General features: G+C 41.6%; 1 protein-coding gene across 3 annotated transcripts in view; it reads right to left on the bottom strand.

The window, feature by feature from the left end:
- Nucleotides 1–2,276: 2,276 nt before the first annotated feature.
- ubr5 (ubiquitin protein ligase E3 component n-recognin 5) overlaps nt 2,277–23,397 on the bottom strand; it is a 40,500-nt gene continuing 19,379 nt past the window's right edge. For 2 of the 3 annotated variants that reach the window (XM_083529454.1, XM_083529455.1), the window contains exons 18-58: nt 23,258–23,369; nt 22,949–23,103; nt 22,449–22,646; nt 20,135–20,345; nt 19,921–20,047; nt 19,678–19,829; nt 19,082–19,177; nt 18,827–18,950; nt 18,544–18,641; nt 18,277–18,431; nt 17,951–18,042; nt 16,573–16,719; nt 16,105–16,223; nt 15,270–15,396; nt 14,868–14,997; nt 14,556–14,716; nt 14,110–14,349; nt 13,861–13,984; nt 13,667–13,778; nt 13,443–13,574; nt 11,447–11,704; nt 10,347–10,615; nt 10,051–10,262; nt 9,674–9,907; nt 9,519–9,592; nt 9,206–9,378; nt 8,428–8,541; nt 8,059–8,276; nt 7,808–7,928; nt 7,367–7,712; nt 7,050–7,137; nt 6,396–6,540; nt 6,108–6,238; nt 5,957–6,017; nt 5,679–5,857; nt 4,928–5,012; nt 4,636–4,791; nt 4,199–4,312; nt 3,811–3,955; nt 3,349–3,434; nt 2,277–2,992 (exon numbers count right to left, since the gene is read on the bottom strand). In XM_083529454.1, the coding sequence (XP_083385580.1) occupies nt 2,780–2,992; nt 3,349–3,434; nt 3,811–3,955; nt 4,199–4,312; nt 4,636–4,791; nt 4,928–5,012; nt 5,679–5,857; nt 5,957–6,017; nt 6,108–6,238; nt 6,396–6,540; nt 7,050–7,137; nt 7,367–7,712; nt 7,808–7,928; nt 8,059–8,276; nt 8,428–8,541; nt 9,206–9,378; nt 9,519–9,592; nt 9,674–9,907; nt 10,051–10,262; nt 10,347–10,615; nt 11,447–11,704; nt 13,443–13,574; nt 13,667–13,778; nt 13,861–13,984; nt 14,110–14,349; nt 14,556–14,716; nt 14,868–14,997; nt 15,270–15,396; nt 16,105–16,223; nt 16,573–16,719; nt 17,951–18,042; nt 18,277–18,431; nt 18,544–18,641; nt 18,827–18,950; nt 19,082–19,177; nt 19,678–19,829; nt 19,921–20,047; nt 20,135–20,345; nt 22,449–22,646; nt 22,949–23,103; nt 23,258–23,369 (6,234 nt within the window). In that variant the 3' untranslated portion in view covers nt 2,277–2,779. Of the gene's footprint in view, nt 2,993–3,348; nt 3,435–3,810; nt 3,956–4,198; nt 4,313–4,635; nt 4,792–4,927; nt 5,013–5,678; nt 6,018–6,107; nt 6,239–6,395; nt 6,541–7,049; nt 7,138–7,366; nt 7,713–7,807; nt 7,929–8,058; nt 8,277–8,427; nt 8,542–9,205; nt 9,379–9,518; nt 9,593–9,673; nt 9,908–10,050; nt 10,263–10,346; nt 10,616–11,446; nt 11,705–13,442; nt 13,575–13,666; nt 13,779–13,860; nt 13,985–14,109; nt 14,350–14,555; nt 14,717–14,867; nt 14,998–15,269; nt 15,397–16,104; nt 16,224–16,572; nt 16,720–17,950; nt 18,043–18,276; nt 18,432–18,543; nt 18,642–18,826; nt 18,951–19,081; nt 19,178–19,677; nt 19,830–19,920; nt 20,048–20,134; nt 20,346–22,448; nt 22,647–22,948; nt 23,104–23,257; nt 23,370–23,397 lie in introns of all 3 variants that reach the window. The other variant, XM_083529453.1, reaches the window with a different exon arrangement.

The raw sequence follows: 23,397 nt of genomic DNA, 5'->3' as shown, positions 1-23,397 counted from the left end.
CAGCATTGTGTCCTTCAGCAGTGTGTAGAAACCTTGGAAAAGTAAATCAAGTGTCAAACTGTATTAAATGGAGAAAAATCCACACACAGTAAGACGTAAAGCCAATATTCTAGGGTGTAGTGCAAACACGGCTAAATCATACCTCATCATACACATTCATCAGGAGCTAAATCTAGAACTTTTTTGCTCGTTTCAATTATTAATTTCAGTGAAGAAACTGTTCATTAAATATGTACACTAGATCATAAACATGTTCACTGGAAGGGACAAGATGATGGAGTGACACCCTCTGTGGGAGTAAGTTGTAATGTGTCCTGTATTTGTTAACCCAGAAACCTCATTCATGCAACATTGGTGGCTAGTTAACTGTATTAGTTATTAGAGAAGAAACGTCTGAGATATGGGTCCTTCTGGACACATTCCCATATCAGTTCACACATACTTGCATGTTTCACAATCCACAATGATCCTTTATAATCCATACACACTAATCCCCCTGCCTAAATCAAAAGCCTACTCTCAAATACCAAACATACAATAGACCCAAAACTGAAATGAAGTCCAATTTGTTTTTTTTTTAATCACTGACTATCCAGACACCAAGAAAAATGGCAGGACTTAAAAAAAAATTCACTTGCTCCCAAACCACTGACCATTGTTACCCAATTATTCTACAATTTGATAATTTTTACATTCCATATGAGGTGTGTCCAGGGGTGTGTGATTGGTCCATCATATTCTTAAATACACTGTTTTGGGACAAAAGATTGTGGACACCTGATTTTAAGATGCTTTTTGAACATCACATTCCACAACAAGTCCCCATTTGCTGTTATAATAACCTCCACTCTTCTGGGAAGATGATCCACTCAATGTTCAGTGAGGTATTGAGGCCTGGGGTGCAGTCGACATTCCAATTCATCCCAAAGGCGTTCATTAGGGTTGAGATCAGAGCGTCCCAATACTTCTGCCCATATAGTGAATGTAGATTCAAGTAGCTCAGGATTCAAAGGTAAAGGTTTGCATAAACCAAATTCTTCTCTTGAAGCACATCAGGCTGAACAGGAGTAGAGTTTGAGAACCGAACAGAACAGATTTCTCACTTAGAAACACAGTAAAGGAAGCAAATCATTGGGCGCCTCGAGTCTGGGAACAGCTAGTGATAAAACCTTTTTTGGGCAGAGATTCATAAAGCAGTGGAAAACATACTTACAGCCCTTCATTTGCACGTTTCTACACTGTCCAGGAAAAGCTGATTTTTAGAACATCTGTATCGGGGTGTCCAGACTTTTCCACACCTGATAGTACATTAATAATGAAAATCTAAACCGGTGGAAGCTGGTGGTGTTTGGTTGGAATGAAAACCTCCACTTACACATGCTCTTTGTGAAAAATATTGAACACCCCTGATCTAGTTGGTAAATAAATAAATACATAAATAAATACAAAAAAAAAAAACCTCACACGGTGCTGGTTTCTTCCTGAACCCCACAATACAAGAGTGCATAGATATTGTAAATGACGTATATTCTGAAGATGTAGGTCATCTTTTCCATTAAGATGTTTATTATATTCTGGACGGAGGGTTAAATATGCAAGCCAATTACAGCCAGACTTTGTGGAGGTACAGAACAATTTTTTAAAGAAAAAGTTAGTGAATTCCCCTGCATACTTCCTCCCTATTAAATATTAAACGGTGTGCAAGAACAAAACCCTCCTATACCAGCAGGTGGCAGTGGTCTGTATCCAGTGTTCAAAACATGGAAACCAGGAAAAAGCCAGAACTACGAATATATAAAGCGAGCACTTTGATCGTTACTAACTTTTTTTTTTTTTTTTTTTTCACGATCGCATCTGCTAAGTTGCAAAGACGAGAGCAAGAAGGACAAGAAGCACCCACGTTCCCGGTTTTTTTTTTTTTTTTTTTTTATCGGTGTTGTACAATAAATGTTTAATTCAACTGATTTTCTGTAGCACTTCCTATTAATTGACTTTAATGGGGGGGGGGGGGTGTTCATCCAAACACGTCGGCATATATTGACCATCGGCAAGACAAAATCATTTGTAGAATTAAAAAAAATATATATTCCAGATATGAATGTAACTAACCAGGTTTTAGAATAAGTACTGCTTTTCATGCTACTAGAAAAACATTTTTTTGTAAAAACAAACATTTCCCAAACCTGCAAATGAATTCGACACACTAATTGATGCATCGACGTGTCCACAAACCGCAAGCGCCCATATTTACGTGCGTCAGTAAATACAAGATCAAATAATGGTTTGCATCCAAGTTTATTTTGAAATTCCTTACGCCCCCTATACAAGAAAAACTGACTTTTTCCACAAAGGCAGCAGTGAACTCTGTCATAATGTTTATGCTCGGGGCAATGAAGGGGAAAAACAAATTCTTAATCACAGTGAAATCTTCCTTTTTTTCTTTAAATACATCTGCTGTCATCTTTGGCTGCAGTTCGGCACGCAGTTTGCTGTCGGGCCGTGTTTTCCTGGGGAGTTACAGTTCGAGCCAATGGAGCCAATGCAGGAATGTACGCTTACTCGGGAAAAGGAAAAAAAACAACAACTGAAAAATAAAACGAGAACGTTTGGTGTCCTCGTTCACAAGCCAGACTGCAAAAAAAAATATATATATATACTAATACCACCAAGGATGGGACAGCAATTTCTTTTAAATTTCATAAAACTGTAGACAAAAAAAAATCTACAAAAATGGAACTAGTAATATTACACAACATGTAAAGTAAACACTTGTCACCCTCTACACAAAGCCGAAGTTCTTGGTCTTAATGGCGAGGAGGAGCTTCTGCTTGAGGATCTGTTTGGAGGAATAAAGCGGCACGTAGAGGCGCGAGATGCACGTGTTGGCCGTGGGAAGGTGTTGGTCGTCTGGAGGCCTAATGGTGATGGACGGCATTGGCTGAAATCCTTCCTCGCTGGCCGGCAGGGACGGGCTGGACGTCCAGAAATACACCTGCAGGACAGAAAAGTGTGTTAGGGTCTTAAAAACATCAGGCTATGAATTGCCTAGACAGGTAGCCTTTTGTATGCACATTATATATGAATGATTTGATCTAAATAAATATTACAATAATTAAGCCACGGATTTTCCAAGTCCGCATTCTGATTGGTTCTTTAAATCCACATGGCCGAGTCGTCACAGTTATTATATTAGTAAAGGAGAGACTGAGTAATCGTACAGGATCTTACTCACATCAGTGTTCAGTACCCCAATCACATTTCAGCAACCATTATAGTATCTTATGTGAGATGCTGTATGTGTGTATGCACTGTGCATGAGGTTAAGATGAAGGAAAGGAGAAGTCTCACCAGATCCTGCCTCTCAGTCATGCTCATTTTCTCCACAATTGACCAAAACCAGCGTTTAAACTGCAACAGCTTCTCTGCGTTCTCACCTGGGCATCAGACGAGTAAAAGCAGTTACATAAAGAACCGAGTCGGATGCAAGTAATCAGAACATTGTGCTTGTAAGATTTTGTTTGGTTTGCAAGAACAAAGGAAAATAAAAAGGAATTAGTTCAATGTATTTGTTTTATTAAATACAAAACAAGTATTCAAATTCATCAGTATCAATCAGCTCTGAGTTACTCGTTATGGATAAATGTATACACGTTTGTGTAAAGAACGAAAGAAAGAACGATAGACCTAAAGAACAGACGGTAGAAAAATAGATAGGATGAAAAATGAAAAAGAAAAAGAGAGTGGAAGTAATGGGATGCCGCACTGCTGAGAGATGAGCTGAACAGGATGGTCAGAAATCGGGTTGTTTACCGGATTCGTCATTGAAGGAGGTGAAGCTGATGAGCATCTGCACGTTGACCTCGCCGCAGCCGTTAACAAGCAGCCTGAAGTCTTCTGCTGTGAGATCCTCCAGAGCATTTTTGGGGAGCACATCCAAAAGCCCTTTCCTCATGGCCTGGAAAAACAAAAAGAATTTATTAGATACACAATTAATTTTATTTTTTTTATACAGTTTACTAATCAAATTTTCAGCAATATATTTAGTTTTCTTTTAACTTTTCATTGGTTATACGTGTCATCATTGTTAATAATAAGCTACAACATAAGAATCACAAACCTGCAGCTCGTGAAACGTTGTCTGGATAAAACATCACTCATGCGAATAAAAAGCAGGAAAGCGAGTCAGTTCTGTACTCACATGCAGAGGCTGTTCAGCCACTACCAGCATCCTGTGTTCGGCGTATTTCCTCACGTACTCGTACACGTTCTGAGGGGTCACGGGCATGCTGCCACCACCCGCCAACAGCTCCACCTGATTAGCACACGATCATTATGTAATATATTTAAAACAACAGCAGCACAACAGTGGCATTAAAACGTGTTACCACGAGTAACAAATAATTGTATTTCCCTAAAATAAATGCAACCTGGCACCATATGCACCTTATTAGCTGTTCAACATGCTAACAACTAGGTTTTAAGTGTTTGTAATCTGGTACACTACAAAGTGTTAAAACAAGTTTTGCACAACCGTTACAGCCTATACATGAAAGTGATATTCAAAATGACAGAATAATCACCAACACATGAGCTCTCCAAAGTTCTTTAGAGACAAAGCTTTATGGAAGAGAGTACCTGTCCGGATCCTTCCTCCTTGCAGAGGTCGATGGCGAAGGCGAGGTCCATGGCGGCAAAAACAGCCTCAGCCTCGCTTGCCTGCGAATGCCGAATCAGCTGCCGCAGACTCTCGTACATCACTGGGTCGAAGAAGGCGAAGTCATGCCAGTTTACCTGCATGTCACACACACACACACACCTTATTTTAAAGACCCAAAGTCTATTTAAACCGCTTCCTATTTAATCTGCTGCGTCATATCAGAACTACAGAGACTCCATACAAGAAGGGTTTTTTTTACTAAATACCCACCTTTCTACCGAGCAGCACTTTGATGACGTGCCTATTCAGGGTGATGGGGCAAAGTTCATTCTGCAGAAGACACAGGCCGAGTATTCTGGACAAAAGGGTGGAAAGAGATGTTGTAAAATCAACTGCATATTATAGAATATCTGAATCAAAATTTTAGACATTAATAAGTGATCAAAAGATTTAAAAAAATATTTAGTCAAGTCGGCTTTTATTGCCATTTCAACCATATATACCAAACGGGCATAACTTTATGACCACCTGCCTATTATTGTGTTGGTCCCTCTTTTATAGTCAAGACCCGTCCAGCATTAACAGCATGAACTTCAGTAATTTGAGCTACAGGAGCTCATCTGTTGGATCGGACCACCCTTCGCTCCCCATGTGCATTAATGAATCAGTGACCCTGTCGCCGGTTCACCACTCTTCCTTCCTTGAACCACTTAACAGATTCTGACCACTGCAGACCGGGAAGAACATCCCACAAGAGCTGCAGTTTTGGAGATGCTCTGACCCAGTCGTCTGGACATCACAATTTTTCCAAACTCACTCAAATCCTTGTGCCTGCCCATTTTTCCTGCTTCGAACACGTCAACTGTGAGAACAAATGTTTGCGTGTTGCCTAGAAAATATATCACACCCACTAACCATGATGAAGAGATAATCAGTGTTATTCTTCATAACTTCTTCCCTGGTTGGTGTACAGTGTAGTACACAGTAAAACAAAAACAAACTTCTACGTCCAGGTTCCTACCTGCCGATGTTGCGGAAGCAGTTGAGCCTGGCCTCAGAGTTCTTTCCAGGGCGGGGGGAGTAAAAGCCCCTCTTCCCAGGCTGGTAAAACAGAGGGGCGTTATCATCGCCATCATCCGTGTCATCCAGCTCCATGTCCACCACGCTGCGAGTGGAGGCATGTCTCTTCCTATTCTCCTGCTGTACAATATAAAAATGGTTATGCGTCAGAAGATATTTTCTGTGAAAACAATAAGGATATATATATTTATTATAATTGTAAAATGATGTGCATTGTACCTGTGCTTTCTCTGGAGTGTCGAGGAGACCAAGGTCCAGTATGCTGTCTGCACCGTTTTCCCTTAAAAGCCAGACAGTTTATGAGAGCGAATCTGAACACAAGTAAAAGAAATCAGAATGACCTTCGAAAAAAATAAATAATAATAAGTACCTTCCATGTGTGATGAGAAGCTCCATGGCCTCCTCTACACGGGCTCGGAGAGAATCCTCACTGGCCAACAGGAGTAGCAGCTGAGCAGGTGAGAGTTCCAGCAACATGCCTGTGATTTTACTGGCAAACGCCTGTAAACAGACAACAAAAATGTGAACATGATCAAAAATAAAAAATAAAAACTTTTTTTTTTTTTTTTATCATCCTGCATCTTCTACTCTCTTTGTAAAGCCGTCTTCCTGCAACGGCTTCGCAAGAATTCTCATTTCCTGCTGAGTGAGTACACACCGGCTGCATGGCATGGACACGAGGGTACAGACGCTCCCCTAACGCCTGCCTGTGAGCAGGAAGTGGATCCGGCTCATCGCTAGGGTTCCCCTCCGACGCAGGACGAAATGGTCTGGTGTCAATGGACAGCTGCCGCCGAGAATCCCTGTACGGCAAAAGTAGACAGAAAACAATTAACAGAGCTGCAGCCGTTTAAATTAAATCAAGGTTGATTAAACCGAATCATTAAAAAAAATAATAATAATAATAATTCTTTGCTGTGAAGGTAGAATTCCTATCAACCACCACAACTAATGACTGCAATCAGCAGAACATTATGGAATTATTCCTTTTTGCTTGATATTATATCACACACACACACACACACACACACACACACACACACACACAGCAAAGTCAATACAAAAACATACGCATGGGATAAGGAAGGAAACAGTAATAATTAACTCAATCTGAATAAGGGCTTCAATAAGGCCATCATCAGGGCTTATCTGCTTATCAGGTTTCAGGATGGAAAACTGCTTCTCCGACACTTTTGATAAATCTCAATTTTATTGCACGTAGATATTTTAAGAAAGTACAAATTGAGATTGTTTTGACAAGTAATTTTCATAGGAAGAGTTCGGGGATGTACCAGATGCAATGAAGCCTCACCTGTCACGGTCTCTTCTGGATCCTGCCCTCAAGCCACCACTCCTTCTCTCCCTTTCCCGATCTCGGTTTCTTAAGCGCTGCATTAAATCTGCACAAAGATGCACAAATAAATAATTACACACACATCTATATCTATATATCCAAACCGGTCAATCTATTAATCTATCTATCTTTTTATCCATCCACCCACACACACACATCTATACATATATCTTATGCCATTATTTCCAAATCTATTATTTTTTAACATCTTAAAAAAATTATTTTGAATAAGAAATAGTGATAAAAACATGCACTAGTTAGTAAGAGGGACTTACTGCTGGCCTGCATGCCCTTGCTGACACTCTGTACACAGTCTAGGTTGGGCAGTTTGTCATTGGATAGAAAGGCCTGCGCAATGGCCGTGTAGAAGCTGCGTGCCACGCCGCTGCCCTCGCCCGGCTCGTCCTTGAACGTGACCTTGACGCGGTGCACAGCCATGGGTGTGCTAGTACAGCGGCGGCCAAAGTGCGTGTTGAGTTGACGCATCGTCTGCTGGATGAGCTGGTCACGGTCGCGATCGACTTCCAAAGCCAGATCACGAGACTGCAGGTTCCGCAGCTTCTCCATCTCCCGCCGAAACTTCGACTCCTTCACCTCGAAACCACCCAGCTCGGTCAGGATCTGCAAAAAACGGATTACGATGAATGCGAGTGCACATAAGACACTGCCGGCCCATATCATACTGTATGATTTTGGCTTTATGTCGCAGAACTTACAGATCCTGGTTCAGCACCTACGTCCTCCATAAAGACCCGACCAAAAAGCTCGAGGGAAAGGCGCCATCGTCCAAGCAGCATGTCGTGAGAGATCACCATACCCATGAAGCTGCAGTGTGGGCTGAAAATATCCGAAAGAAAAGAATCAAGTCAAATGAGCAAATATTGTGAAAATATTATAATAATAATAATAATAATAATAATAATAATGCAACATCTCCTCTCAAACACAAAGTAAAATTATTTTTTACATGAAAGTTGGAAGGGGCGGGCCTTCACTCTCTGTGAGTCCAATCTCCGCAAGAAGGCTGCTCTTTAACTGGGCGGCGAGATCATGAGGGGAGGGGCCGGGCTTAGAGACGTCTATGTCCTGTGTCGTCGTCTGCTGCTCATCTCCACCTCCCTGCCGAGACTCCATACTCATAACATTTTTCATGTTGGCTGAATAGGACATTTTTGTGGGCAGAATCTGAAGAGAAGGATTTTATTTATTTATATACAAGTTACAAAAAGAAAAAAAATGTTTCTTTTTAATTACAGTAAATAATTAGAAAATTTAATATAATAAGAATAATTATAGTGCATTTTCTTCTGCAATTATCAGTGGAATTTGTGTTTACCTGTAAGCAGTTCATGTCTACGGTAAGATCCGAGAGACCTTTGCTTGCCATGTAGGAGGATGAGTACAGGCCTTGACTAGGTCGACCGAACAGGTCTTCCTTTCTTGCATTTGGCTGCAAAAAGCAGAATATACAGGCATTAAAAAACATCATCTCAAAGTTCCTTAAAAGATACACTGACCAGGTATGACTGACATTATGAACAGTAAAGTAAAAAACACTGATTATCTCTTCATCATGGCACCGGTTACTTGGTGGGATATATTTATTAGGCACCAAGTGAACATTTTGTCCTCAAAGTTGATGTTAGAAGCAGGAAAAAAGGGCAGGCATAAGGATTCGAGCGAGTTTGACAAATTGTAATGTCTAGACAACTGCATCAGAGCATCTCCAAAACTGCAGCTCTTGTAGGCTGTTCCTGGTCTGCAGTGGTCAGAATCCATCAAAAGTGGTTCAAGGAAGGAACAGTGGTGAAACGGCGACAAGGCCACGAGCGACTAAGGCTCATTGATGCGAGAAGGGAGCGAAGGCTGGTCCTGGTGTTCCGATCCATCAGACGAGCTCCTGTAGCTCACATTGCTGAAGTTGTTCATGCTGTTAATGCTCGATGGGTCGGGACAGATTTGGCAGCGAAAGGGGGTCCAACACAATATTTGGCAGGTGGTAATAATATTATGCCTGATCGGTGTATGACTGAATATCACTGAAAACCAATAACTAAGATCGATTCTATGAACACATTTGGTTTGAAGGGGGGGAGAAAGAAAGAAGTACTGACCTGTAGCAGGTGAGGTTGGTCAGCCAGAGGAATGGCCTCTGCCACCGGAACTTCAAAGGGATTTGGTGGAATACATCCAAGGAAAGTCATGGAGTCGGAGCGACGAAAGAACGGATGGTGCTGACCCGTTTCTGAGGGAACAGGCTCCTCCTCCTTATCCTGAAGGGTGGAGCCTATAAAATATACAGTGTTAGGATGTTGTTGGTTTGAGATCTAATTCACAATAGAGCTGGAAACTGCACATCTACGCTGATCTCTATAATCCTGTACATTTTGCATAGAGAGTAATTAAGGACCAGTGTGTTAAACTCACTCTGATTAGTGTCCTCATCGTTCTCATGCTCAGAGTCCTCATTGTCCAACGCAAGTTCTAATGTTTCACGATTCCTGAAAGTCAAAACACGACACAAAATTAGAAACCGAAACGTCTACATCTAGTTCAAGATAAAGCATCTTTAAGAGCCTGACCTCTTCCGGTCCATCTGTGAGGTGTCCAGTGTGGTCTGTAGGTTCATGGCTTTTATCCAATAAATGAGGGCCTGGAAGACGTAGGCCACGTGTTTCAGCGAACACACGTCCAAGACGGGCAGCACGTCAGAGTGCTCGTCATTGTGGGCGCGCATCAGGGAGAGCGCGTAGTTCAGAAAGTCTCCGCGTGCTGACATCATGCCTTGACGGGCGGTCAGCAAGGTAGCTGCGCGTCTACAGGATAAAAAAAAAAATAATTTCTAATAAGACTCTAAGAATAAAATTTAGGACGAATATCACAACATCTAAAACATGTATATTTGTTTTTTAGAAACCCTGAAAAAGACAACAAAACTAAAATTTTCAGAGTGTCTGACCTGCGTCCCTCCAGTGTTCGCAGACTGGCCTCCTCACGTGCGGTCATGCGCTCCCTGCGGCCCGAGTTTTGTGAGGCATGCAGCGGGTGGCTCGGGTGCCCAGGGTCTCCTGCAGAAGACAGAGCCGAGCCATAGCGCAATTGAGCCTCTGTTGAGTCCATGATGGACACCATCCAGTTCCAGGTAGGGACCAGCTTCTCCTCTACATAATTCTGAAAAACCACATATGCTGTAAGAATTCTGTGCTTCGAAATGTGTCTCGGTTTAATTTTATATCTCAGAACGTGTCTCCTCACCTGTAGATTGACAGCATCCTGATAAGTGAGTTTGACTGCAGCAGGGTACTGCGAGTAAACCAGGTGGTTGTATTTGGGGATGAGGCTCATGAGGTCAGAGATCTGTCGAATGACGATGCTGTAGGCTCTCGCCAGGCTGCTTGCAGATGTCAGGTAACTGCTGGAGTTGCTGGCCTCCAGGGCCGCGGCTGCTGCTGCCGCGCTCGTGCTGATGGCGCTGCTGCGACGCAGGTTGGACGGGTCGATATAGATGAGGCCTGCGGAGCTCGCTGCGGATAAAGAATTGGATAAATAATTTAATACAGTAGCAGGGAAACAATTGAAATCCACTAAATTCATATATAAATCCTGTTGCATTTTTTCTCCTCTTTGGAACAAAGTCTCTGAAAGCTGAAAAGTAGTTTTAAGTACTGCTTTACCGAACATAAAAACATAAAATTCAGAACGCCGCCGTCGGAAAAAATGTATGTTCCTTCATTTTTCATTTACAAATTCCATATTTCTGTAATAATGCTTTGAAATTCCAACTATAACGTGTTACCTTACAATCTTTTGAAGTATGTTAAGAGTCAAAATCTCTGATTTTAGGTATTAAATTACCAAATAATTGGCGAAAGGTTGTAGATACTGTTGCTTATACAAAATAACGTTCAATGAACAGCATTTTATTACAACTGCAATTCTAAAACAGTGCAATGTTAATCATTTATAAATTTTTCACTGTAAACCTTCAATCCTACAGCAACAGAGGGATTATTCATGTGCAAATTCACCAAAATACTACAGAACTAAAGTCCATTAGCGAACACACCCGTGGATCGAAATTAAAACGTCAGTTTTTTTCCCCCGATACTAATCCAGAACTGAAAATAACTTCAAATTCCATCTTTTACATACTTTTTCTAAACGCATACCCTACAGTTAAAAACGCGCGCGCGCACACACACACACACACACACTTCTATGGTAGATCTGATAATACAATTGGAAAAAGTCCAGGGATGACTGAAAGCACAGAGAGGAGGTTTGAGGGTCTGGTTGATGCTTCATCACTTCACACCGCGAGTGCTGAATGCAGAACGAGTGTAAACCTTTCCTACCTGAAGGAGTGGAGGAGCTGGTGGGAGCACCTCCGGCTGTGCGCTGGCTGGGAGTGGTGCGCACCGCCCACTGCATCGAGCGTGGGGCCTGAGCAGCACTGTTAGCGTGCGTGGAGCCTGTGGTCCTCTCAAGCGGTTCATCCAGCAGGTACGTCTCCTGATCGGCGTCGTCACTCTGACTGCTGCTGCTGTCAGAATCGCTAGAGTCGTTTGACTGCGAGTCGTCCTCGGAGAAGAAGGCAGGAACGCTGCTGGCGCCTTTAGAAGATGAAGCAAAAGAAAAAAAGATCAGCCTTGAACTTCACCACATTCCTAAACTTAATTATTTTTCGAAAGAATATCCAAAGTCACTATTTAGAAAAAATTCATTTTAAAAAGCCAGCAATGCAATGCAATACAGGAGGGTGATTTCAGTCTCGTCTGTGTCTTGTGTTAGGACAACTACCAAACCCGCACACCAAAAATGGCAAAAACAACTAGAGACAAATGTTTTGTTAAGGTGCCACTCGTAAAAACAGCAAATTAGGCAGTTAATTAGTAATTAAAACACTCACTATGAGTGTTTTAAAACTTTAAAGCTCCAACCAGACCATTTCTGTACTTTGGAATCAATCGCAGCAAAACTTGCATCATTCAAATCTTTATTACGAGGTGGTATCAAAAAGGTTAGAGACCAATAGTGCTAACTGGTGCTATTTACCCACGTGCGTTACCACGTTTTTTATTTCAACAAGTAAGAACAAAGAGCAAATGTGAAATTCTGTGTGAGACTGGGCAAATCCTCCACAGGGACGTACTGTACGTTTGACATACGGCGATGCTGCGACGATGCTTGAAAACCATTAGGCAACTTGTGCATGATGATCGTCGGACACCGGTCCACATGATCTCTCTTCCACGTCAGCTAGCTCGAAGGTCGCTGTTTTGACACCATTGCGAAGGCAAGTTTGAACACTCTTGTCGCGCTGTATTGTTCAAGTGGCCTATTTTGAAGGTGAGTGTGTAAATGTAGATAAAGTAAACAGAGCTAGTCTCCGAAACTTTTTGATACCACCTCGTATTAGTTGTGCATTTTGTACTGTATTTTCCAGACTATAAGGAAATACCTCCAAAATATTCAGCTAAAGTAACACTCCCAAGCCTTCTCGGAAGTTCATATAAACTCACAGATGTTCCATGATGTTATCATTTCTAAAGGAACAATCTACACAAGGACTTGCAACAATTACTGACAAAGTTCCAGCGATGTCTTTTTTTTTTAGGATGTCACCAATGTCCTCTCTTTAAACTCTGCACCATCTCAGTGTTTACTAAACAACTTGTTTACTAGCTGGTCATTGTGTGACATGTATATCACCTTGGACTGTACAACTTATAGACTGGAAATTACATTTAATATTTTTTTATTTTTTTGTTAGGAACATCAGAGTGGTTCTGCTTTAGCGATTTCCTGACCGGCGCTTACATGCTCGACAATCCGATCAGGCCGTTCGGAAACAAAGTATCGACAAACAGCCGGCGGATAAAATGGTGTACACACTTCATACAGGGCCGGGGAAAATATTTTTTTTAATAAGAATATAAAAAAAACGCAATAAAGGAAAGAGGTGCTCATACCAAATAAAGGAAATGCCAGGGACACCCTACTTCCTGTAAATGAGAAAGTGTCCATTGAACTAAACACTAGAAAGCTAGAATTTCAGGAATTAAAAGTATGTCCTAACAGTTAGAATAAGTAAAAAAAAAAAAAAAAAAAAAAAAAAAAAAAAAAAAAAAAAAAAACACAAAGCACATAAACAGCCTTTAATAAACAATTATGACAACAAGAACATTTATTAATTACACGAGTTTCACGGGACATTCTCTTGTTTAAAGTCGATGGTTAATATTTTAAAGCTACCACTGAAAATACAGGCGGCAGTTAGCGCTATGGAATTCATCATGCTAACCTTTTAATTCGGTTTCATTCGTATCAAAAAAAATTTGCATTTAATACCTGCTTCAGAACCGGCCGTCGCCGCCGTGACGACACTTCGACGCCCGCTTGCGTTGTCCTGGTTGCTATGGTTGCTTTCGCTGTCGCTCTCGGTCTCGGCCGCGGCCAACAGATCGAGCTCCATGTCGCTCCCTGAAAAACCAACAAAACTCATCAAGGGATGAAAGTTCACGAGCGTCCACATGCACCTTACTGAGGCAAAATTCGACAAATCGGATCGTTACCATCCTCGTCGTGTTCATCGTGCTGTCCCTCAGCTTCTGCAGGCTCTTCGCCCTGCTCCTCCTGGTCGTCATGGTGATCCTCCTCCCCAGCGACCCCCTCTACAACCTCCACCTGGACAGACGCAGGATGAAATGTTAGCACAAAGCATCTAGTAAGTGACGTATAAAAAGGTGTTTGTGGAGGTGTTCCTGACCTCCTCGACATCAGCGGACACAATGTCATCCTGCTCCTCATCTCGTCCACGTGCCGTCTGTGACTGGCTGCTGCGCCGCGGCTGAGGGTTCCTGATGATGTACGAAGAGGCTGATTGGCTGGAACTGGAAGAGGTACAGACACACAGTTACACTTCAAGTGGAGGCCACAAGGTTTGAAATACTAAGGAGATATAGCTCCCAATATTCAGTGTGTGTGTGTGTGTGTGTGTAGATGTGTTTATTCTCACTTGTTGGACTGATCAGGTGAGGGCCGTGGAGGCAGAGGCTCCACAGAGAATAGCTCCTCGCTGCCCTGCACGGCGTCGATGCTGGTGCTGGCCAGCGTAAATGGTGCTGTCGGCCTGGCGATGCCCATGCGCACCGGCACGATCAGAGACTCCGCTACGTTGCACAATTCCTCAACGGCATAAGGCAACAGCGCCTGAAACACACGTCTGCACTTCCCAATGGGCTGCGGGACGAAATTACTGCAGGAAAAAGCAGGGAGGGGATAAAACAGACATGTGATTAAAAATAATTAGTAATACAGCAAGAGTCCATTAATCCATTAATATTGCTCAAGAATCCATTAATATTGCTGTTTTAATGCAAATTGTTTATGGTCTTCAAAAATCAGCAAAAACACACACACACACACACACACTTATCAAAATACAAAATTTGATATACATACTTTTTCTTCTTAGACGATGCCATTTCCACACTAAGGATGACGAAAACCCTGGCAACAGAGCGCAGGAAGCGGCGTGTGACACAAATGGCCTCTTCTCTTCGACCCATAGTGTATTTGTTCTGCAGCTCCTTCACCAGTGTGCCCAGCAGTGTGTCGATAAACTACACAACATAAAAACCACAAGCTTAGTAGGAAATGTAGTCTTGCAGCATGGTTTTATGCACATGCACCACAAACGTCTCATTGGCCGGGAAATGCAGTGCTCTAAAACAGGCTGGACTGCGCATTTGTGCTTATTTGTCTCTGACTCACAGTGAGGTCTGGAGCACACTTGACGATGAGGCAGTGAGTAAAGCAGTCCAGCCTAATTGTACCGCTCTGTTGGTTCAGGTACATCTGCTCCTCCGGCAAGAGATGAGCAATCCGGCTGCTTGCACTCAGTCTACAAATGACAGGTGAATAAAATTAAATTAATAAAATGCATGTGATAAAATTGTGCAGATTTGCCAAAACAAATATAGCACTTTAATTAGACTTCAAATAATATTACATGCATTTATTATATTTATGTGTTAAATTTTTTTTTTTTTTCCTCACCTCATGCTAAACGTTTCTAAGATCAAGCTTAAATATAAAGTCAGAGATCTAATTCAATATCACATTTGCATTTGACAGCAGTGTGAAATGAGTAAAGGGTCTGCTAGAGCCACTTACGGATCTTTGTTCTCCTGTGAGCCAAACATAATCATGCACCTAAGGGCGTTCCAGTCCTGTAGCACACGCTCCAGAGCCAGCTGGGCAAAGCGTGGAGGCTCTAGGTCATGATCGGGCATGTCTGAGTCTGGAGAGAGAGAAAGAGAGAGAACGGACTATCTAATCAGAAAATCCTGTGGTTTGAGTTTTACAGTCAACTTAGATCAACTTTAATCCTGCAGCATATAAATGATGGATTAGAGAAAACAAAAAGGGTTACACTATATGGACAAAACTATTGGGACACCTGACTTTCCCATTAGTATGTGGTTCTTTCCCACACCTCTAAAGGCACACAATTGTAAAGGGTGTCTTTAGATGCAGTAGCATGAAAATTTCCCTAGGAGACCCAAACCTGCTCCTTTAGGACAATGCCCCTTTGCACAAAGCCAGTTCCTATTAAGATCGGCTTTGCACGGGTTGGAGTGAAAGATCTCCAGCTATAGTGCTTCAACCCTATTGAACACCTTTGGGATGAATGTGAATGCTGACTGCACCCCAAGGCCTCCTCACCTCTCTTACATCTGTACCTGACTTTCTAACACCCTGGTGTCTGAATAAACAGTTTTCCACAGGCACACTCCAAAACCTAGTGGAACATCTTCCCGGAAGAGTGGAGGGAATTATAACAGCAAATTGGGACTAAATGTGGAATGCGATTCTCCAAAAAAACTTTTGGCAATAGACGTAAAGTATGTAAATTAAACCTTGCTAGCAGCACATCCCTGTGACCCCGGTGCATTAAGAAACACTATTTGTTCAGTGCCGGTCTGAGGAGCGCAAGTTGTCGTCTTACCTTCTGCGTTCACAGCCTTGCGGTTCCTGTCCTCTCTGATACGAGGCGGGCGGTACTGACAGTGCTCCACGCTCTGCCGTGCAACCGTTTGCACCAAGAAGAGTAAAATGTGCTCACCTCTACAGGGACAGAAAAAAAATCAAAGAACACCAGAGAGTTGATAAACATCCAAATTTGGACTTAAATCAAATGATTGGAAAAGGAGATGCTGTTCATCATAACATTAGATTATAATCCTTTGTTTAGCCTAGAATCCTGAAAAACTGGGTGTTTTCCACACAACTACATGCTCTGAAACATGCTTGTTCCTTTACCAATTACATACAAGGGTTGCAAGACCAGAAACGTGGGAATTAATGAACAGGAATAAACTGGGAATTTGTAAAATTGCAGGGAAGCCAATAACTTAAATGTAGTTGAATTCTTTAAAAACATGTCAATATCATTCGTGCGGGAAAGTGAACAAACCTGCTGTTAGGACTTGTTACTAGGTTGGTGGTGGTCAGCAGCCTATAGAGCAGGTCCAGGCGTGCTGCTTTCTGCCCGGCAATCAAGGTTTTGCACTTGCACTTCTCCCAGCAGTCACAGTATGCAGTGGGAGAGGTTCTTTTTAGCCTGGACAGACACACACTGTATTTAATACAGAATACATTGACAGATAGCGGTCGACCGATTCATTGGTTCTGACGATTAATCAGCACCGATTGGTAATGGATTTTCACAGATACTTCCAGCTCCATTAACTGAGTTTTTCCTGGTTGCGTTATACAGAGCGACCTCTAAAGGCAAATCACTGACTCCACGTGCTGTTTATTCCAAATGTCTTTTTTTTATTTGTTTTGGATGTAATTGCTCTTATTTATTTGGAATGTTGCTTTTTGTTTCAGATTGAAAGCATGTCTTTATTTTACAAAATATTAATATAATGAATATATAAATTTTTACTTCAATTTGCACACTTGTTTTTAATCTAGTATCTATTTTAAAAACAATCGGTTGATAAATCGGTTAACTGCAAGTACAATCCAATCAAAAGTCTAATACCAGTAAACTTAATTCAATAATTTGTCATTTCTGGAATGAATAGTTTATTGCCTCATTTTCAATTTCAAGAATTTTTCCACCGCTACACAATAATGACTCCTCTTGTAGGATAAATGCAAGAACCAACGGCAATAAAAATATTTCTTAGTTATGAATTGGTGCAAAAACACAAGCCTTCACTAAAAAAGCTTATTAAAAGTTATTTTTCTTACAGAAGAACTATTTAAAAACCCATGAAATCTGGTCTTTGGGGAAAATATTGTACTGTTTCAAATATAGAGTTTCTGCAGGTCTCACAAAGTCAAATTTAAGACTTTTAATCACACCTTAAAAACCATCAACATTAAAGCTCTAAATTGATTTTCCTTTCCGAACCAAGTATCGCTAAACTTGCGATTCGCCTTAATAAATAAAATTTGTTTTACTTCATTGCAAAAAAAAATTTGAGCCAGTGACCGAAAGCTGATTGGTTGTTGCATGTTGATCTTATTTGTAATCCTAGGGCCGTGAATTTTATTTGGACAAGCGAAAAATAAAACTACAGAAACTAACAAAACAAAAACGGAGGTAGCGTTAAATGGACATCGGAAAATCAAGACCTGTTTACAATTATTTAAGAACTAGAACAGCAAATTCAAGACTTGTACAGGCAAAAATGTAGATTTTTTAAATAAACTTTTGTTTTTAGACCCCACGGAAAACCAGGATATATTCTATATGATAGCGTAACGTTTAGATTTATATATCTCTCAAATGCTGAATTTAATCTAAAATCATCTTGTTTATGAGCCTGTCTACTTACTTGCAGTCGTGGCCTTTATGGCAAACCCTGGCACACTCGGTGCAGCAACACAGAGACTCCAGCAAACCACATGTCCTGCACTCAAAGATGTCCTACATACACATACACACACACGCGCACGCACACGCGCACACACACACAGACAGTAAAACACTACCCAAAAAGGTCCTGCATATGGAAAGTGTGCTCATGCAAACGTTTCATAATTTCTTCACACTCAAAAAAATATTTTTTTTCCCCCAAATAGAAATTCATGTGGGGATTTCAGAAAAACAGTAATTTCACCAATTGCTAATTCTGCACTTTATTTTTCAGATCCTTTTCACCTGGTTGATGTGCTCGGCTCCTGTCCATGTAAAGCTGCAGGTGTCGTTACAGCAGAGCACGTAGAGCGGCGAGTCGTCTGGGTTCGTCCCGGCAGGACAGATCATTTCCATAAACACAGAGTTCACGTCGTCCTTGTCCCCGATACCCGACTCTCCTGCAGGACAGAAAAACAAACCCGTGAGCAAAGATTCATGCATTTCAAATAAAATATAAAAACATTTAAAAAAAGGTCAATTGTATGAAAGCTGAAACAAACAATGACTCACCCTTGGCTATTTTCTGGGCTGCCTCCAGGACAGTGATGGCTGCTGGGTATGCTCTCCCACTGACTGCTAACATAAACGGAGTCATGCCTCGTGCATCCCTGGAAAGCGACGCATGAACACGCCTCAGTCACCCTCACATTTAAACCAATGGGAAATGCTTTGCCTAGACTATTTTTACTGTATCAATCGTACAAACATTTACATTTGGGCCATTGTTGCATATGCTTAAATCAAAATGCATGCAGAGGATGAAAATTCCTTTCCAACAAAAGGACAGACGTACTTTGCAGAAAGCAGTTCTCGTAGATGAGGTCTCAGGACGACGCTGTCGCACATCAGCTTGAGGATCAGGTGCGCGTTCGCCTTGCGGTCTTTGCTCTCCACCACAGATGCTTCGGATGATGGGCCTATGAGAAGATAAATAAGTATAATCTATATGTTCTAATCTAATATCAAAGATCTAATAGCTGCTAAAGAAACCATGACAACAGAATAAAAGAAATGACATAAAAGAACTACAAAAAACAGCCTGACGCACCCGGAATGGTGGATGTACTCGGACCTTGACTGGGGCCGGAGGATGCCGTAGTGAGAGAGCCGACTGCAGGGGCCAAGATGAAATCAATGTCACCATCTAGCAGAGGATTTGTTAGAGGTTAGAAAGAAAACAAGCATTTTATTTTTGGGTTATTCCAGTGCACGGACAATGGAGGGATAGACGCACTTTTTTAGGGTATTACACAATATTGAGTAAGAGTGCAACAGAACGTAGTTGATCCATAGGGATCACAACTCCCGCATGTGAACCGCGGATTATTAGCTCTTTTATACTTGCGAATTAATCTTAATCGTTTTTAAGGCAGTTTTAAGGCTGATATTGCTTTTTAAGTAATTTTGTAACTACACAGCGCAGCCATGTGTTCGTTTGAACGGGACATGTTAAATCAACGACAATGACTAAGGAAGGACTTCTTCCCGTATCATTTCAATAATAGGAGTATTTCCTTGTTTTAACTTTAAATTATATTTGTCTCCTCCCCTTATTTTTGCTAAACTGAAAAATTATCTGAAACGTGAGTTTTGTGATCTATTTCACCACTAAGCTTAAGAATTGTGCAGACATGCAACACGTACCAGGATCCATAGGTGGGGGGTCTGGCACCCAGCTTGGTGGTGCGATTGGTGGTGAGACAGGGTCCTGGTGGTCGCTGGAGGAGGGACCTGACTCATGGCGGCCCATTGTGGCGGCTCGGAGTGAGCGCCTCATCATCTCTCTGAGCCGAAGACTACAAACATTTTTCAAAATAATTATTATATACACACACACACACACACACACACACACACACACACACACACACACACAAATAATTTTACCCGCGACTGCTGGACGAGCCGGTCCTGTTTCCCGAGCTATTGCTGGACACCACTGAAATGGCATTAGCGATGGCTTCAACTGCAGACAGTCTCTCAGCGAACGTGTTTCGTTCCGAGCGTTCGGCTTCTGCAACACAGTACAGGAATTCAGAAACAAAATTTGCTCATACATTTCCTTTTTTATGAGCTCTCCGCATAAATCCCTTATTCTGACCTTCCTCCTCCTTGGTCTCCTTGTTGCTGACCGGGAAGCAGACAGAGACGCAGGCGTGCAGGAGGTTCCTGTTTCCGTCACATCTGTGGCCGAGCAGAGCACCGAGAGCATGAGGGTTCTGCTCCAGGAGCACGGCCTGCTCTAAACCAACCAGGTACTGCCGACATGCTTCGTAATCGCAGCGCAACACATGCTGCATCAACGTCTGCTTCTGGAACACGCAAACACAAATATATTCAAGTACATGGTTTATTAAAGTTTATTAAAGTTCTGCTGAACATTTAATGAATGTCGAACCAAACGTACATGTTGGAAACTTTTTAATTTGTATGTTGTTTTTTTTAACTGGGTCCCAATACAGCATTAGAAATATCCTATTTCCACTCTAGATGAAATGACTGACCACACATTATACAATGACTTTGATTTTAATCAGACATGTGTATGTGTGATTTTATATTTATTTATTTATATATATATATATATATATATATATATATATATACACATATACACATACACACACACGCACGCGCGGGCACGCACACACAGACACACACACACACACACAGACACACAGTGAGGAAAATAAGTATTTGAACACCCTGCTATTTTGCAAGTTCTCCCACTTAGAAATCATGGAGGGGTCTGAAATTGTCATCGTAGGTGCATGTCCACTGTGAGAGACATAATCTAAAAAAAAAAAATCCAGAAATCACAATATATGATTTTTAAACTATTTATTTGTATGATACAGCTGCAAATAAGTATTTGAACACCTGTCTATCAGCTAGAATTCTGACCCTTAAAGACCTGTTAGTCTGCCTTTAAAATGTCCACCTCCACTACATTTATTATCCTAAATTAAATGCACCTGTTTGAGGTCGTTAGCTGCATAAAGACACCTGTCCACCCCATACAATCAGTTAGAATCCAACTACTAACATGGCCAAGACCAAAGAGCTGTGCAAAGACACTAGAGACAAAATTGTACACCTCCACAAGGCTGGAAAGGGCTACGGGGAAATTGCCAAGCAGCTTGGGGAAAAAAGGTTCACTGTTGGAGCAATCATTAGAAAATGGAAGAAGCTAAACATGACTGTGAATCTCCCTCGGACTGGGGCTCCATGCAAGATCTCACGTCGTGGGGTCTCAATGATCCTAAGAAAGGTGAGAAATCAGCCCAGAACTACACGGGAGGAGCTGGTCAATGACCTGAAAAGAGCTGGGACCACCGTTTCCAAGGTTACTGTTGGTAATACACTAAGACGTCATGGTTTGAAATCATGCATGGCATGGAAGGTTCCCCTGCTTAAACCAGTACATGTCCAGGCACGTCTTAAGTTTGCCAATGACCATTTGGATGATCCAGAGGAGTCATGGGAGAAAGTCATGTGGTCAGATGAGACCAAAATAGAACTTTTGGGTCATAACTGCACTAAACGTGTTTGGAGGAAGAAGAATGATGAGTACCATCCCAAGAACACCATCCCTACTGTGAAGCATGGGGGTGGTGGCATCATGCTTTGGGGGTGTTTTTCTGCACATGGGACAGGGCGACTGCACTGTATTAAGGAGAGGATGACCGGGGCCATGTATTGCGAGATTTTGGGGAACATTCTCCTTCCCTCAGTTAGAGCATTGAAGATGGGTCGAGGCTGGGTCTTCCAACATGACAATGACACGAAGCACACAGCCAGGATAACCAAGGAGTGGCTCTGTAAGACGCATATCAAGGTTCTGGCGTGGCCTAGCCAGTCTCCAGACCTAAACCCAATAGAGAATCTTTGGAGGGAGCTCAAACACCGTGTTTCTCAGTGACAGGCCAGAAATCTGACTGATCTGGAGAAGATCTGTGTGGAGGAGTGGGCCAAAATCCCTCCTGCAGTGTGTGCAAACCTGGTGAAAAACTACAAGAAACGTTTGACTTCTGTAATTGCAAACAAAGGCTACTGTACCAAATATTAACATTGACGTTCTCAGGTGTTCAAATTGGTGTACTTATTTGCAGCTGTATCATACAAATAAATAGTTTAAAAATCATATATTGTGATTTCTGGAAAAAAAAATTTTTTAGATTATGTCTCTCACAGTGGACATGCACCTACGATGACAATTTCAGACCCCTCCATGATTTCTAAGTGGGAGAACTTGCAAAATAGCAGGGTGTTTAAATACTTATTTTCTTCACTGTATGTGTAATATATATATATATATATAGACACACACACACACACACACACACACCTACTTTGACAGCCTCAACAAAACAATTTAGAAATTGTCCCAAAATAATAGAGAACAGAAAACCTACCTCTACTGCCATAATTATGACTGCAGCTTTCTTTTTGATTGAGGTGTTATTGGGTATGTTGGCAAGCGAGTGAACTCCGATTCCCAAACTAGCGATAGGTGGCAGATCCAGCCAATCAGGGTCTCGGATGCCACCCATGCAGTCGTTGGCCATGGGGTAAATGGTGCCATTGCCATCCCTCAGGATGATTGGGCTCTCCTGTAAATGCCATGGATTAAAAGTCAGAAATGAGGCAAATTCAGTCTTGATTAGTGTCAAAAACAAAAGGTTTAACATCACTTTGATGTTCATACATACATACATACATCCAATTTACATGGCAACCCTTATGATTTATGACCTTATGATCCACCTTCACGATGTGATGATTATATGAGGGTTTCTACACATTTTTCATTTCTAAATTTATTTTAAAATTCCATACTTCCTAATTCCATATTCAGATTATAAAAGCAGACTTTGATAAAGATTTTAATCTGATTTCGATAATTTCTTTTTACCTGGCCAGCGGTGAAGATAGCCACATTACGCTCGCTCTGGCCCAGAAATGCCAGATTACTCGTAGGGAAATGGTTCTCTTGCTCAGCTTTGCCAGTGGCCAAGTCAAATATACAGTACCGAACCCAACTTCCTGTTTTGAGAACAGCATGGACTCCTGTATTGGAGAGAGGAAAAAAATTAAAAACAGAAAGAAGTTTTTTTTTAAGGATGAACAAATTATATTTTATAATTTGTAAAAATAAAAATTGCAGATTAACACTATAAAAAAAAATGTACACACACACACACACACACACACACACACTTGCCTTTGGAGTCAACATTGACAGCTAAAATTTCAGCCTTTTCAGGAATACAAAGTTTTTTAGGTGTGCGCTGGAAACAGTCTGGAACTTTAGGAGTTCCACCAGTTTTAACAACCTGTAAAAAGATAAACAAAAGACGCTTA

This window comes from Silurus aristotelis (genome assembly GCF_946808225.1).
Source record: "Silurus aristotelis genome assembly, chromosome: 25".
NCBI classification, from domain to species: domain Eukaryota; kingdom Metazoa; phylum Chordata; class Actinopteri; order Siluriformes; family Siluridae; genus Silurus; species Silurus aristotelis.
This window is presented reverse-complemented; position numbering and strand designations above follow the sequence as displayed.